The sequence below is a fragment of the Pygocentrus nattereri genome, chromosome 6, assembly GCF_015220715.1.
Source record: "Pygocentrus nattereri isolate fPygNat1 chromosome 6, fPygNat1.pri, whole genome shotgun sequence".
NCBI classification, from domain to species: Eukaryota; Metazoa; Chordata; class Actinopteri; order Characiformes; family Serrasalmidae; genus Pygocentrus; species Pygocentrus nattereri.
In genome coordinates, this window is record NC_051216.1 from 6312341 (window position 1) to 6330527 (window position 18187).

Below are 18187 nucleotides of genomic sequence, written 5' to 3' on the forward strand. Positions count from 1 at the left end.
GTAAAATGACATAAAACAGCTAAAAATGTTTGGAAATAAGTTAAATAATCTTAATAAAAGCTTACAACAATCTGACCAGGAGAAATATTGGATATATCGACTAGATTAAAGGTCATTTCACTTGACAAGGTGCTATTTTTGCAGTGCAGTGTTTAAAGAGAAAGGAGTGATTAGTGAGTGGTGAGTAAAGTGTAGGGAACAGGGAGTAGGGCATAACCACAGTCACATCTGAATTGAATGCACCACAACTCACCACATTCAGGCCAGTAGGAGGCTGGCTTGAGACACGCCCTATAAAAAGCCCTGCGCACACCCCCTCCTCACTTGCGCAGGTAGGCAGGAGGAACCTGCAGCTCTGTCTCTCCTTCAGTCTCTCACTGCTCTGTGGGTGTGTGTCTGTGCATCATGTCGCTCGGTTTGAGCTCCTTGGCCAGCTTGAGCATGCCCGGCTCCTCGCGAGTGTCCGTCACCGCGGCGGACAGCAGGGAGAGCATGAGGGGGCTGAACACGCGCCTGGCTGATTACCTGGCCCAGGTGAGAGCCCTGCAGGAGGCCAACAGCAAACTGGAGATGCAGATCAGAGAGAGAGTGAGCAGCAGGGGCTCAGAGGAGAGAGACTGGACAGAGTACGACAAAACCATAGCACACCTGAGGAACCAGGTCAGCGCTCCAATTTCCTTACCATTTGTTCATCAGTGGAATTCACTGGTTTTTATTGTTGGAATTGTTGTGGCTGTTTATTAAGCGTTCTTATAATGTTCCTGATGACTTTGGTTGGTGAGCAGCACTCACAGCAGTACGAGCTAAAACAGTTTGGAGCTCACATACAGTTAAACATCGTCAGGGCGCACTAAATGAAATCAGATCTGAGGCTCAGGATCTAATATAATCTAATATCACAGATCCTCCGCTGTGCTCTGCTGTCGCTCAGGCGGATCTGAAGTTAGATCCCTTATTTATTTCCTTCAGACCCTCTGAGAAAGCCTTTTTCCTGGGGCTATGAGCTCATGAACCGAACGTGAAACCCAACATGGCCTTTTTTCACCTGCGTTTTGGTTAGAATGACCAAGTGAGGACTCTAAGTGTGCTCGACCACACCTAAAAAGACCTCATGCAAATGGATCAGGGGCAGTCTGAGCTTCACATGCTAGCCAGACAATAGGATACCGTCCAGGTAAATTTGAGTCCCCTGAGGTTCAAGCAATGCAAAAGCACCCTCAAATGTCTTTTAGGATCAATAATGAACCTTTGTTGGGTTTTCAAGGTATCATTTCTCGTGAAAAAAGCACATATTTGTACCTTTTCGTAACTTTTTAAGTAAAAAAATAAAAGAATAAAATCAAAAGGCATGTAGAAAATAAAGGGTGCATTGTAACAATATGACCGAGACAGAATATGGTAATATTATATTCCTTAATTAAAGGCATTTTTATTTTTATTGTCCACCACACAGCTGACAGAGCTGAACATGGACAATGCCCGACTCATGCTACAGATCGATAATGCCAGGCTGGCTGCTGATGACTTCAAAGTCAAGTAAGACGTTTTATTTTTCATCAATGTGAGATTTTAGTGAGCAAAACGGACTTAAAACAACTGTGAGTCCGAGATCTAGGCTTTCCGGTTGGACCATCAATGTCAAAAATTAAGATTGTATGATATTGTAGTAATGTAGTGGTTGGTCAGTGTAGTGGGTAACACCCCTGCCTTCTACACTGTAGACTGGGGTTCAAACACCCTACACTATACCAATAAGAGTCCTTGGGCAAGACTCCTAACACCACCTTGGCCTTCCTGTGTAAAATGACCAAATTGTAAGTTGCTCTGGATAAGAGCGTCAGCCAAATGTCATAAATGTAATATGTTAGCGCTAAGCTAAGCTAACATCTTAAACTTAACACTTGAAGCTTGTGAAAGTCACTCCGTATGGTTTATTTAAAGCGTGTAATACATATTTGAGCCTGTATGTATCGGTTTTACAGTAACTCTTTCAGTAAAGAGTTCTGACACAGAGCTGCCGCCTCTGTTTGACATTCCTAACAACTCACCGGAACCTGCTTAGACTATGGCTTGTGTTCACAGGAAGTGATGTACCTTCCAGAAGCCATAAAGCGACATTTTCTCTCACAAAACTGGTCCCATCGTAAATCCAAACATGACTGGTTGATGCCTTTGTCACTTCGTGTTTGTGGTGGAGGTTAATTTAAGATGCAAGGCCTTCAGTTCGGCTCCTGAAGTCCTGTCCAATGGGAGAGCTTGCTGTGCTGTATCTGCCTGAGGAGTCTGGGCTTTTCCTATTAGCCAGTTATATCAAAGACACGACTGTAAAAGACTAGAGGGCGCTCACTCGCCAGTCCTCAGTGGGTGGGGTGAATGGAGCTAAATGGCTAAAAACAATGTTAAAATAGTCTCTAATCACTCGTCTAGAACTTCCCTTTCATTTCAGAAAGTAGAGGGATGTGTTTCACTAAAAAAGCAAAGAAAACTCTCCTGCATTTTTCCTTTTTTCTACAGCGAATGGGTTTTGGGCCTCAGAGCGGAGCAGCTCATTGGCTGTTCGGCTCACCGACATCATGAACGTACATGAGGCGCCGTTTTAAACTTCTATAACTCGAGTTTAAAAGCTCTTAAATAAAACAGCGGCATTAGTGTTTTATGCTGTTCTGTGTTTCGGGAAATGAATGAATTCTTTCACTTTAAAACGTTTCAAGCATTTATAAACTATGATTTTGCTCAAATGCTCCATCTTAACCCATTCGTTTTGGACTCACTCGGGGGCGCCCCCTAGTGTTTGAGAAACCCTGAAAACATTATAGAGTAGTAATTCTTCTCTCTACAAGTTTTCTGTGTCTCCCTAAAGACCACAGAGAAAAAAAATTGATCGGATCATTTTCTGTGGGGTTTTTCAAGAATTTAACCCCTTGGTCTCCAAATAAAACTTCATGAAATAGGAGCATGACTAGAAAAATGTAAGTCCAACTTTTCTATACAGGTTTTATAATTATATTAAACAAATGTCAACCAAAACACAGTATTTTTTATTTCACAGAAACAGAAGTCTGAATATTCCCCATCTTATCCAAGTTCTTTTGTTTTTAAGAACAGCTGAGTCATATCTGTAATATCAGTTTCTGCATTTGGCCTCATGAACAGAGGCGTTTTGTTAAGACAGAGATTAGTCCCAGATGTACTAAAAGGAGATTCTAAATTGTGGACCCACACAGACAGTGTAATTTAGGCCAGGCCTAGATTCAATCTGTCTGGAAAGGCCTGTAATTACACCTACCTACCATGCTACCTGTCTCTTGCGCAAATATAGTGTTGGTTACACATGGATTATTGGGGAAGTGAAGCGTGTGTTGATTTTTCTTTTTTTTGACTGTGGGAAGGTTTGAGGCAGAGCATGCCATGCGGCAGGGTGTGGACCAGGACGTTGCAAACCTCCGAAAGATGATCGACGACACGCACATGAGCCGCATGCAGCTGGAGAGTGAGATCGAGTCCCTGAAAGAGGAGCTGATCTTCCTCAATAAAAATCACGAAGAGGTACTACATAAAAAGCCATAGATGCACCCAAAGTGACATTAAAGGGCAAAAAGGTAGTACTTTAAATGCCACAAGGAGATTCAGGTCAGCGATTAATGGCCCGCATGAAAAATGTAAACATTGCTACAAATGTTGTAAACATGAGAGCTGAGCTAAAGCTAAAGCAGAGTAAAGTAAGTCTGTGATTTACTAAAAACACCAGTTTAGTTACGATTTTGTTCAATGACTGAGGTAAGAGTTACACTAATGTTAGCTTGGTTGCACTTAACAGCGCAGGGGCTAGGCTAGCGGTCAGAATTGGTTGACCACAGGGATTCCAAATGGTTGCATGACAAGGCAAGGTAGGGAAAGAGTGAGTCAGAGGACAATGAGTGGAAAAACAAGGTGGGTGTTTCTAATAAAGTGGCCAGTGAGGGAAGAAACAAGGCGGGTGTTTCTAATAAAGTGGCCAGTGAGTGGAGAAACACGGCTGTTGTTTCTAATAAAGTGGCCAGCGAGTGGAGACACAAGGCTGGTGTTTCTAATAAAGTGGCCAGCGAGTGGAGACACAAGGCGGGTGTTTCTAATAAAGTGGCCAGCGAGTGGAGACACAAGGCTGGTGTTTCTAATAAAGTGGCCAGCGAGTGGAGACACAAGGCGGGTGTTTCTAATAAAGTGGCCAGCGAGTGGAGACACAAGGCTGGTGTTTCTAATAAAGTGGCCAGCGAGTGGAGACACAAGGCGGGTGTTTCTAATAAAGTGGCCAGCGAGTGGAGACACAAGGCTGGTGTTTCTAATAAAGTGGCCAGTGAGTGGAGACACAAGGCTGGTGTTTCTAATAAAGTGGCCAGTGAGTGGAGACACAAGGCTGGTGTTTCTAATAAAGTGGCCAGTGAGTGGAGACACAAGGCGGGTGTTTCTAATAAAGTGGCCAGTGAGTGGAGACACAAGGCTGGTGTTTCTAATAAAGTGGCCAGTGAGTGGAGACACAAGATAGGTGTTTCTAATAAAGTGGCCAGTGAGTGGAGATACAAGGTGAGTTTCTAATAAAGTGGCCAACAAGGGGATATAAGGTAGAGAGTTTTAATAAAATGGGTCATGAGTGAATGTCATTCATTTTTAATTCAATATTGTTTACAGTAGCTTTAATTCCATTTAATTTCGTGTAGCTTTAGATTTCTACTGAACACATACACACAAGACATTGTCTACTGACTACAATTAGCATGCTTGCTTTGCATGTGTCATACAGTTGTTACACAGAGAAGCACCTGCTCCATAACCTTGTGTCTCTTCAATAAGGACGCGGCTAACCTGAAAGGCCAGATCAGAGGCTCCAGCGTGGATGTGCAGATGGAGGCGAGGAAGGGGGATGACCTCAGCGAGACAATCGACAAAATCCGCCAACAGTATGAAAAGACTATGCAGAAGAGCCGCGAGGAGACAGAGGCCTGGTACCAAGCCAAGGTTAAAAAAGCCATTTTAATATCACCACTTCAGGACACTCCATCGGTCGGTTTCCTTGGGCCCTGGGCATTTAAGGGGTTATGTGGGATGAAGGGTCTATGGGGATCTTTCACATGTTCACAAGTTTGTTCTTCTGAAGAAGTTGGTGAGAAAATAATGAATGGTACACAATATAAAGCAACTTCATAAGACTCATGGTTTGAGATTTTCAGGATAAAGAAGAGTGGACTGATGTTTCAGGGTGCATTAGAGGTGGACTATACTAGTATAGTGTTTCACAAGACCACCAACATAATAGCTAAAGGGGCGATGTTGTGGAGATGTGAAGATCTTAAAAGTTTAGCCCCACCCATTCATCCTACAGCAGATTAGGCCCACCCATTCATCCTACAGCAGATTAGGCCCACCCATTCATCCTACAGCAGATTAGGCCCACTCATTCATCCTACAGCAGATTAGCCCCATCCATTCATCCTACAGCAGATTAGGCTCACCCATTCATCATACAGCAAATTAGGCCCACCCATTCATCCTACAGCAGATTAGCCCCACCCCTTCATCCTACAGCAGATTAGCCCCACCCATTCATCCTACAGCAGATCAGCCCCACCCCTTCATCCTACATCAGATTAGGCCCACCCATTCATCATACAGCAAATTAGGCCCACCCCTTCATCCTACACCAGATTAGCCCCACCCATTCACCCTACAACTGTTAAACCCTGCCTTTTCAGCCTGTAGCAGTTTAGCTGGTCCATTTCCATTGAAGTGATGTGGACAGGCTGTGATGTTGGGACTGAAATCTTCAGGGATGCAGGAAACGATAAACTTCAGCCACTCTGTTCGGATATGTGGGTGTGTAAAGCGATCAGTTCGCTTCCTGACAGCCATGAACGGCACAACGTTTAATCCTTCTCCCACATCCTCTACTGCAATAACTCTGCTACAGACTGTCTGCAGGAACAACATTACAGTGTGGACTGCATTATGATTGAGGCACAATGCAGGACCGCCAATCCAAACAGAGCTTATTTACACATGTCAGTCTTAAGAGCACAGCAGCAAAATTCCAATGGAAAAAGAGAGGTTGGGAATAGTGATGTTACAATGAATTTACTATAAGCACACAGACATCACACGCAGATGTACCCGACAGACCTAGAACGCAGCTCCTTTGGTCACGATTAAATGAATTATTTATCCTACAGGTCTGTTTTATCACATTTTAGAATTGGTTCTATATATTTCTGGCTGTATTTCTCCTCTCAAAACAGTTTGACAGCATGACGGCTGAGGTGAGCGAAAGCACAGAGACGATCCAGCAGGGGAAGAGCGAGGTGAACGACCTGCGCCGGCAGAGACAGATGATGGAGATCGACCTCCAGGCCCTGCGGAGCATGGTAAACAACTCACATTAAACCCGAACCCCACGGCCATACACACACCCACCGTCACGCCCTTAACCGCAGCGAGGCCACTGTTTACCTGACAGAACACAGCGTGCCCCGCCCACCTGCAGTTACACACCTGTTCAGCTCCTGTTCATCCTCCAGAAACATAAAACACTGTAATAAAACTAGCACATACCTTGTGTTGGACGTCTCTACACAAAGCAACAAAACCTTGGTTTAAATTCCGAGATACTGATTGGATTATTTGGAAATTATATATTGGAACTGTAGGAATAAAACTCTCCTTTTTGTTGATTTACATTGTCGGCATGCCAGCTGCACTTTACACTGGGTGCTAAATGCATGACCAGTGGACCACTAGTCCAGAGTTACAGCAGTTGTATGCAAAAGTTTTGGCGCCCCTGCTCAAATTCCATGTCTGGTGATTTAATATCACACAGAGAACACATTTAATACACGGCTACTAATTACTTGCTTAAGGTAACATAGTGGGAAACAAATGAAGCCTGTGCAAAAGTTATGGCACGTTTTATTTTATAGTAGTACATTAAAACTAGCAAATTCATGAAAATTGTGCAGTAAAATTTGCACAAAATGTTCCCTGTAAAAGAGGTTTTCGGCATCTTTTTACATTCACTTACACTGAACTTCTGTGAAGTTGCTTTTTATAGCTTTTCTTCTGACAAAGATGATATACGGTATACAGTGTATGTTACAGATTTCTTCACTAATTTTAGATCAAAATGTTGTTAAAAGCTTATATATATATATATATATATATATATATATATATATATATATACTCCGGAAACACAACCCCACACCATGATTCCCCCTCCACCAAACTTTACACTTGGCACAATGCAGTCAGACAAGTACCGTCTCCTGGCAACCGCCAAACCCAGACTCGTCCATCGGATTTCCAGACGGAGAAGCGTGATTGGTCACTCCAGAGAACACGTCTCCACTGCTCTAGAGTCCAGTGGCGGCGCTTTACACCACTGCATTCCACGCTCTGCATTGCGCTTGGTGATGTAAGGCTTGGATGCAGCTGCTCGGCCATGGAAACCCATTCCATGAAGCTCTCTACGCTGTTCTTGAGCTGATCTGAAGGCCACATGAAGTTTGGAGGTCTGTAGTGATTGACTCTGCAGAAAGTTGGTGACCTCTGCGCTCTATGCCCCTCAGCATCTGCTGACCGCTCTGTCATTTTACGTGGCCGACCACTTCAAGGCTGATTTGCTGTCGTTCCCAATCACTTCCACTTTGTTATAATCCCACTGACAGTGGACTGTGGAATATTTAGTAGTGAGGAAATTTCACGACTGGACTTGCTGCACAGGTGGCGTCCGATCACGGTACCACGCTGGAATTCACTGAGCTCCTGAGAGCGACCCATTCTTTCACTAATGTCTGTAGAAGCAGTCTGCAGGACTAGGGGCTCGGCTTTATACACCTGTGGCCGTGGAAGTGATTGGAACACCTGAATTCAATGATTTGGATGGGTGACTGAAGACTTTTGGAAATATAGTGTATATATATATATATATTTTTTTTTTTTTTTTTTTCACTCACCTTCCACCTGTGTAAATGTGATGTGACAATAATTTGATTTGATTTGATTTGAAAACTTTTGGGATCACGTTGACATAAAGCCACTTTTGGCCAGTGGTAATTTGATTAGCCTGGTCTGCTCTTTATTAGACCAGACGACACCCTGAGGTCATGTTACTGTGCTGTTTATAAACCAGTGGGACCTGCAGAACAGGTTTAAGACCAGAGAGGTTCAGATCATTTTCAGAGAGGGTCCATAGAAAATGATGGATGCAGCTTGTTTGAAATAACACATCATCTCCACTGTAATGTTTCGGGTTTTTTTTTTTGCTTAAAAAGTGCTGTAGTGTTAATTAGAATAGGAATTACAGTTTTAAAGCGAATACAAGCAATTAATGTCAAATATTATATTTCTACACATAGCAGTTTAACCATAACAGACCAAACTAGTCATTTTAAAGTGAGATTTTGAATAAACATTTTCCAAAATGGCCTAATAATATTTCTTATTTACAGCAGAGGCTCAAATAACTCAAACTGTGAAAAAGTGACTCATTTTAATTTCACATAAACAGCAAAATTATATACAAACAGGTTAAATTATTCATTTAAATGATTCTTATGATTCAGACATTAAGTGTAGAGTTTAATTGGATGTGTTGCCCATTTCAAGAGGACTTCCTCCAATTTTTCACATTTCTAATTAATTCAGTGGTTGAGATGTAAACAGAGTGGGTTTGGTGTGAAACGGTTCAGACGTCTTTACAGTGGTGGTGATGGGAACCAGGCGTCGCCATGACTACAACACAGATATAGACACTTTATTTACCATCCAGAACCACCAGAGAACCCACACGAGTCTTCTGAGGTTATATGGAATGTTAATGATGGGAAAATAGAGGAAAATCTGGAAATATAAGCTTCATTCGGGGACTAGTTTGCCTTATAATGCCTTGCATGTATTCCTCCAGCAATTAGTAGATTTGACCAGATGTTTTTCAAGCATCGGACGGCATTCATGACCATTCTGGTGAAGGTCAGAGCTGTGAGGACGTTTGATTTGGCCTGCCAAACCTCCACTGAGAAAACAAAACCAATATACTACATTTAAAATACTTAATATAGTATAGTATAGTTAATATAGTAGCAAAATATTGCCTAATCGTATAAAATACATCGTCAAAAACTGTATATGGTTTGTCTTTCTGACCTCAAGCATTGCACTTCCGGCCTGTTTCCGGCGCCCGTTTTAGAGGTATTAAACTCTTTAAGATGTCTGGTTCCTATCATTACCACTGTGAATATTTCACACCAAGCCACTCTGAACGACTCTGTTTACATCTTAACCGTTTAATCGTCCAGACATTTGGACAAATCAGTGGAATTCAGCTGTGACTGACGGTGAGATCTCCTCTCACGCCTGTAGATACACTTTGTAACTTTACACCACTGTGCGAATGCGGCGATGAGGGGACTTTTTCTTTGGGATAGGGTTAACCTTGACGCGGAACCTGAGCACTCATCCGCAAACTGCCCCCATTTATTCCTGCTCGGTTTTCACTTTCTCGTTCCAGTTAAGCAGAAAACTGTCAACAATGTAAAAACAAACAAAAAAAAAGTCATTTTTGCATGAAAAACCGAGCAGGACTCCCGAAAAGGCTCAGCGTTCTAGACTCTGTGACATGCAGTACTGCAGGAAAGGCTTAGGCCACCTGAGAAACCCCTTTAAAACTGGCAGTCCAGTTGTTTTTGTTTGTGAAAACATGATATACCATTAGAATTAATACGACTAAACGACAGAAAGGGTCTCGGTTTGCACAGAAAATCACTATTTACTGTTTTAATGTTTGTAGTTATTCCACTGTTCGTGTTCCTTTCAAGCTAATAAATGTTTACAGCCCAGAAAAGCGGCTTTAAGCAAACTTTTCTCAGGATGTTTTCACAGTGCTGTACTGCAGAGTCTTGCTCTTTGCTCTAATAAGCATAAACGATAAACGTCTGCGTAAATGCTCAAGGTGTGTCTGCATTTAAACACACTTTCTGAAGTCTCTTTTCTCATCCCGTCACTCTGCAGAACCACTCACTGGAAGACAACTTGAAGGACACGGCAGGGCGTTCCGCCCAGGAGATGAACCATCACAACGCCACCATCCAGCAGCTGGAGGCAGAGCTGGGGGAGGTTCACGCCCAGGTGGGGCGGCAGGGCGTGGAGTACCAGGCTCTGCTGAACATCAAGATTAAACTGGAGGAGGAGATCGCCACCTATCAGCACCTTCTGGAAGGTACAGGTGTGGATGACAGCTTCAGGGACACCGGCAGTCGCTCGGGTGGCAACATTAGAGGCGCGGGAGCTGGCACACGTGATGATGTCAAGGGCACTGGCACACGTGAAGATGTCAAGAACAAAAGCACTGGCACACGCGATGTCAATGTCAAGGGCACTGGCGCACGTGATGATGTAAATGTCAAGGGCCCTGGCGCACGTGAAGATGTCACCATCAAGGGCACTGGCACACGTGACAATGTAAACATCAAGGGCACTGGCACACGTGACAATGTAAACATCAAGGGCACTGGCACACGTGACAATGTCAACATCAAGGGCACTGGTGCACAGGAAGATGTGAATGTCAAGAACAACGGTGTACCTGAAGATCCCAACAGCCACATCAGGGACACCACTGTGCCTGAGGATGACCTGTAAGTGATGGCAGTCGTTATCTGTGGGTGGGAGCTGGCAACAACTAAACTGGGGGAGAAACTTACTAAAAATCCAACAGCAACATTTAGGCAATTTCAGCTTGAGGCAAAAACATTCTTGGATATTTCTGAGTACCAGGTTAGTGTAGATTAGGGGAACTTTAGACTAGACTAAGTTAAGAAAATAAAAAATAAACAGCTACGTAAAAAGTTTGGCTTAAAATTTGACCTGACCTGTTTTTATAGCGTATAAGTGAGGACCCAGAGCTTTGGGTCAGTCCGCTCAATCATGGGCACACACACACAGGGCGAAGCTTGAAGCAGCAAATGGAAAAATGAACAGATAAGCTAGATTTCATCTCAAGGAAATACCTGAGCAAAACAAGCAATAGCATGTTAGATGTGTCACTGCGCATTAGGACCGACTGGCCGACCACACACCCACACCCACACACCCACACACACACACACACACACACACACTAACAAACAAACAGAGATTTGTTTCTATAGAAAGTTACTGACGAATGCAAAAGTTAGGCTGCCACTTTTACTGGGGGAAACAAATGAAATACAGAAGTGGGCTGGCAAATATTTGATGTTTTATTTTGTTGCAATATCAAAGAAACAGAAACTGCACCAAAATTTGCAGGAATTCATTTCAGTGTGTTCACAGTAGGAGATGTGTTCACTTATTTTTAGTGAGAAAATCATCAAAACGCACCAATAATATGCACCATTTTTGACATAATTTGAATAAGCATGCTGTCCTTTATATTGTGTGTAGATTTCATGATGAATGGACCAAAAGAAACGGCCCAAAATGCCTTGGAGAGAAATTCTGGTTCCATCGACTTCCATTAAAAGTGAAGTATGTTGTTTCCTTCTCCTGTAAAGTTCTCAATTTGGAGATACGAGGTTTTGATCTGACAACAGCAATATATACTGTTCTAACATATATATATATATATATATTATATGTATATACAATATAAACATTGTATCTTCGAAACAGTAATTTTACAGGAGAAGGAAAAAACCTACTTTACTTTCAATGGAAGTCAATGGAAACAGAATTTCTCTCCAAGTCATTTTGGGCCGTTTCTTTTGGTCCATTCATCATGAAATCTACACACAATATAAAGGACAGCACGCTTATTCAAATTATGTCAAAAACTGAATAAAACCTGGAGCTTTTCTAGAGAAAAACATGGACATTATTGTCCTAAAGTGTGCACAGTTTCAGCTCTTTACTCACGTCAAGCCTTTCATCAGCAACTCTGAACTCATTCTCTCTCTCTCTCTCTCTCTCTCTCTCTCTCTCTCTCTCTCTCTCTCTCTCTCTCTCTCTCTCTCTCCAGTGTGGAGTTTTCTCTGGAGCAGGCTCTGAACGCCGGTGAGTCCTCTTGTCGTGTCAGACTCTCCGACCTCTCCTGTCACTTTGGCTGAGCTGTGTTTAGCTTGTTTCTCTGCCAGACATTCCTCTCCGTCTTTGCGCCCAGTTAAAGAGCTGTGGTTAAACCCCTAATTAAAACACATGATTACCATTTTTCTCATGCTGCACGAACAAACCTGCCTGTTAAATCATTAAACCTGTCGTCTCCGCGCTGATTGATGGCGATGGCAGTGAAGCAGAAGCGGCGTACATGGCACATTATTACTGACACGAGATCAGGGAGATAAGCACGTTCTTACTGGCCACTGGGGCCAGAACACTCGAGAACGCTAATTACATCGGTACTCATGTCTCTACATAGTGTTCAAAAGCTTTGTCTGTTTTTAAAGCTACAACGACTGTAGCCTACACACGTTTCAGCAGCAAAGGCCAGCAGACAGAACACTCACTCGCTCATCGTCTAAGCCAGGCAGGTCAGACTGGGGACCTTTGGAGCCAAAGTGCTGCAGAGATCAGCGTTTACTGATTGTTGGCTGCCCTGCTGTAGCAGTAATAGCTAGGAGTTTAAGGGGACATTAAAGGGGACTTTTCAAAAATCCTGCATAGTAAAATCGTGGAGATGTAAAGAAAGTCATTCAGAGTGGTTTGATGTGAAACAGCTCGCTACGGTACTAAATAAAAACGATTTACAGTAATTAAAAACTGTTTCCATCTGAAGAGTTTACTGCCTCTAAAAGCCCCCTCATAGAAAGCTGAATACACTGCCTGATGTCTGAAACATTGGTTTACAGTCACTTTAAGATAAGATTTTGGCTTAAATTGATTTTTTTTAATGCATGCATGGTGCAGGGGTACACGCAGGATATTACAAGGCACAGTATTTGTGGTGTAGTCATGGTGACCTCTGGTTCCTATCACCACCAATCTGTAGTGTCATTCCTGAGGCATAGTTTTGAGACAATCAGTTTGCCTAAAAATGTTTTTTTTTGTGGTGGAGGAATACATGCAGGGTGCTGTGGGGCCAAATAGTCCCCAAAGAAAACGGATGTTTTTAATATTTATGACTATTTCACCATCGGAATTCCATATAAAACCCCAGGAGACTCGTGTGGGTTCTCTGGTGGTTCTGGATGGTAAATAAAACGTGTATATTTGTGTTGTTGTCATGGTGACCCCTGGTTCCCATCACCACCACTGTAAAGACATCTGAAGCATTTCACGCCAAACCGCTCTGAATGAGTCTGTTTACATCTCAGTTATGGAGGCAATCTAAGAAATGGGTGGAATTTCCTTTTTAACAGGATTATCATGTTTTGGTAAATGTGACTGGATCTCTATGGAGTTCATGCTTCTCTCGGAGTGACGAAAACACTGATTAAACTGGAAGTTCAACAGCATAAAATCATCTTATCTTTAGAGTCCTTATAGTCCTTATCCATTCCACGCTTTTCTCATAATCTGAATGAGATTCCCATTTCCATAAACATTCCTACTCATCAACTCCCATAGAAAATATATCAACTTCTCCCTAATTTCTGATTAGAGACTCACTTTTCCTTTTTTTCTCTTGTTGATTAAACTCTCACATTGACTCCTCCTGTAAACCAGCGCCAGGCTTTCCGTTGTTAACGTGTCTCAGATACGCTGCAGCAGGGAGTTTGCTCCATTTCCTTTCCTCTGTTGTATGTACACAACAATCCAGTGCCCCATATTTATCTTATATGCTTTCCTCAAAGGGAGACTCCACCCATTTTTCTAAATGTTGGTATAACTCAGTGCTTGAGATGTAAACAGAGTAACTCAGAGTGGGTTTGGAGTGAAATGGTTCAGGTGTCTTTACAGTGGTGGTGATGGGAACCAGGCGTCGCCATGACTACGACACAGATACAGACCATTTATTTCCCATCCAGAACCACCAGAGAAGCCGCACGAGTTTTATATAGAACGATGATGATGGAAAAATAGTGATAAATCTGGAAATATATGTTTCCATGCACGTATCCCTCCACCATAAATAGATTTTGAAAAAGAAAATCTCTCAAAAGTGTGCCTCAGGAAAGAAACCACAATGATGTAACCATTTAACGTTAAAACTTCATGGCTTTTAGACGTGGATGTCTGGTTCCTTTCACCACCGTGAAAAATTCTGACTCGGTATGTTTCTCTAGACTGAACTACTTTCAATGACTTTGTTTAATAACACAGAAATTTTTAAAATTTGGTGGATTGTATTTGACATTGGCTGTTTTTAAATATGGGACATTATTTCAGCCATTTATCAACTTATTCATATATACACATTTTTTCCGTCTTCAAATAAGTATATATATAATTTCAATAAAGTTGGCATATATAGCCACATATGACACATATGCCAAACATTTGAAATCCATATATTAATGTATATATGATTTCTATTTGGTAATAAACATAAAACAGAGTTATCATTATATATATATATATATATATATATATATATATATATTGCTGCTGTTGGAACAAAACCTTGTATCTCCGTTTTTGTTGTTTTTCAGTTTTTGACATAATTTGAAAACGAGTAAATTTCATGATGAAGAGACCAAAAGAAACGACCCAGAATGACTTGGACAAAATTCTGGTTCCATTGACTTTCATTAAAAGTAAAGTATGTTTTGTGCTTCTCCTGTAAAGTTATAATTTTGGAGATATGAGGTTTTTGTCTGACAGCCGTGATATGTATATATGTATATATAGTCTAAACTGGTTTAGCTGGTCACCCAGCATGGTCATGCTGGGTGACCAGCACACCAGCATCCAAAACAATACATATGCTGGTCTATGCTGGTGTTTGTTGCAGGGAGAAGACGTTCATATATGGATGGATATTATATATCATATATACTGGCTTCATGTTAATATGTTTCCTTCACTGGATTTGTGTTTCTGGTGCTTTTCATTTTCTGTGTCTTTAAAGATATTTTGGTGTTTGTATCATAAATGTATGATCCCTGCATCAGACATACATATCAGATATACAGTATATGTATGATTCATATATTGTGCCTAAATGTCCAATATTCTTACTTGTACACTACATATATGTATAGTTTTACAAAAAAGAGGGTTCTTCATGGGTCCTTTGATAAGGAAAACGGTTCTGTATAGAACTGTCAGCACTCAAAGAACCCTCTGCATGATTAACATCAAAACCAGAAAAACACCCTTTTCAAAAAGGCTCTATATAGAACCATCTACAGCACATTGACCACCAATCTGAACACTTTGACAGTGCAAATAACCCTTTAGTCATGCAATGGGTTCTTCGAGGAACCTATAGAACCATTCCTATACCAAAGAACCCTTGAAGAACCATCTCTTTTAAGTGTGTACACATATTTGAAATATGAGCCTGACCCTTTGTGATACATATATGGCCATGTGTCGGATTTCCGTATGCGTGCTGACTGTGATCTCCTGCCCCTCTAGCGCCCCCTGTTCCAACTCCTGACCAAATACACATAATCAGTGAGGAGATCCAGGAAGAAGAGGTGGTGTCTCACAGCGAGCTGAAGCTGAACGCTGCTAACGGCACAGTGGAGGAGGAAGAGGAGGAGAGAGGAAGAGATGGTGGAGAGGAGGAAGCAGTAGTTCCAAAGGAGGTGCCCCCTAGCAGGAGCACTGTGGAGGATGTATGGGGATACGTGGGGGTGAAACCAGCAGCAGAGGAGAAGAAAGACGAAGCAGAACAAAAGAAAGAGGAGAAACCAGCAGCACAGGTGAAACCAGTTGTGGAGGAGAAGAAAGAAGATCCAGAACAGAAGGTAGAGGTGAAACCAGCTGTGGTGGAGAAGAAGGAAGATCCAGAACAGAAGGTAGAGGTGAAACCAGCTGTGGTGGAGAAGAAGGAAGATCCAGAACAGAAGGTAGAGGTGAAACCAGCAGCGGAGGAGAAGAAAGAAGCAGCAGAACAGAAGGTAGAGGTGAAACCAGCAGCGGAGGAGAAGAAGGAAGCAGCAGAACAGAAGGCAGAGGTGAAACCAGCAGCGGAGGAGAAGAAGGAAGCAGCAGAACAGAAGGCAGAGGTGAAACCAGCAGCGGAGGAGAAGAAAGAAGCAGCAGAACAGAAGGTAGAGGTGAAACCAGCTGTGGAAGCGAGGAAAGACGATGCAGAACAGGCAGCAGAGAAGAAACATGAAGACGTGGTGAGGCAGGACGGGGAGGTGCTGGAGGTGAAGCCTGTACTGAATGAGGAGGAGCAGAAGGAGTGACTTTCCACTGCCTGCAGGTCTTTAACTGCTGCTCCCGGGTATCCACTCATTACTTCGCAGCCTGTCAGAAGTTTGGGGACACCAGCTTTAAAAAATGTTCTCAATACTCGTGTTTCCTTTCTTTGCCAGCTTAACTTTCTTGTCTCGTAGAACCGAAAACACAGCTGATAATAAGCCGTGCTTTAGGAATGAAGCCAAAGGCCATGCGATGTGCCTCCTGTGATGTCAGCATTCAAAGCTTTCAGATGTTTAAAGCATATTTGGCCCAAAACAATCACCATGTGCTTTTACAGTGTCCATATCCTACATTTTTCATGCCCAGTTTAGAGCCACGTCTGACATTTGTGGTGGCTTATGTACCAATTTTGTCAGTCTGGCTCGGACTGTACTGAACCTCACTCCTTAGAACTTCAGTGTGAGTGGGAGGAGCTAAACTCTGAACAGCTCTAAAACTGAATAGGTGGATATGTGTAAATGCATTGGGTTTTTTTTTTGCGACTCCACAAAAATAACGAATTCAAAAGGGGCTGTTTGTGCAGCTTATATAGTTTCCACGTATAGAGCCGTGTGCCAAAATTCGAACACTCGTTTTTATTGATTTTCTAAGTGAAAATAAGTCGCTCTCTGAAGTGAATGAACTTAAATGTGGCCTTTTTTCTGCAATATTTAGTGCACGGTTTCTAGTTTAGTTTCAAGTTTAACATATTGGAGGAGCAATAAAAGCATAAAACGATATGGAAAAACTGCAACGTGGGAGGCAGACCATGCCTAAAACCCCACCATCTTCCAATCCAACGGCCTATAAATTCCTGTCTTTACCTTTAGTTTCCCATGCACAAAGTTTTCCCCATGTCCATGAGCGAGATGCTCTGGACATTAGAACGGAATAAGTGATTCCTCAGCCAAAGCAGAGAGAGGTACGTGCTTGGAGGATTCACGGGTGGACTGGAAGATCGGCAGGTGGGACAGCAAGGAGGGGCAGTAGCGCTGTCCTCCCTCATACTACCACCATATGTTGAAGGCACAGTCTAAAAATATGTTTAAATTCAACAAATAAACAATGATTGTGCCTTAAAACGTGCTCTCTGTAAAGGGTGTGTTCACGTATTCTCACAGAAAATCAACAGAACATGGAATTTGACCAGGGGTGCCCACACTTTTGCATACAACTCTGCATACGTGGACTATATGGACTGCAAGGTGAACATCACGTTTGAAAACTTGACTGATGTTTATGTACGACACCAAACATTTTATTCCCAAAAAGGTTTTTTTTTCCATTGTACGGACCCTTCAACAGTAATTTGTATCGGTTATCACTATTTAGGCAAAAGCTCTTCATTCAAAGGAAGACACTTCAATGATGAGCTGAATTAACACTATATGGACAAAAGTACTGGGACACCTACAGGAGCTTTTCTGAATCCCATTCTAAATCCATAGGCATTAATATGGAGTTGGTCCCCCGTTGCAGTTCTAACAGCTTCCACTCTTCTGGGAAGCTTCTACAAGATGTTGTAGAGTCTGTGGGAAACTGTGTCCATTCATCCAGAAGAGCATTTATGAGGTCAGACCCTGATGTTGGACGAGAAGGTCTGGATCACAGTCTCCGTTCTAGTCCATCCCAAAGGTGTTCGATGAGGTTTGAGGTCAGGGCTCTGTGAGGGCCAGTTGAGTTCTTCCACACCAAACTCACCCAGTCAGGCCTTTGTGGAGCTGCTTTGTGCACTGGGGCTCAGTCATGCTGGAACAGAAAAGGTTCTTCCCCAAAATGTTCCCACAAAGTTGGAAGCTTATAATTGTTCAAAAATGTCTTGGTCTGCTGAAGCATTCGGATTTCCTTTCCCTGGAACTAAGGGTTCTAGCCCAACCCCTGAAAAACAAAC

General features: G+C 42.5%; 1 protein-coding gene across 1 annotated transcript; it reads left to right on the plus strand.

Moving 5' to 3' along the window:
* The first annotated feature begins 337 nt into the window (after positions 1–337).
* Positions 338–17943, plus strand: LOC108442713 (protein piccolo-like). The gene is made up of 8 exons (XM_017722885.2): positions 338–660; positions 1454–1536; positions 3390–3546; positions 4828–4992; positions 6267–6392; positions 10033–10658; positions 12020–12054; positions 15520–17943. The coding sequence occupies exons 1-8, from the start codon at positions 406–408 to the stop codon at positions 16299–16301; spliced, it is 2229 nt and encodes a 742-aa protein (XP_017578374.2). The 5' UTR covers positions 338–405; the 3' UTR covers positions 16302–17943.
* The last annotated feature ends 244 nt before the right edge of the window (positions 17944–18187 follow it).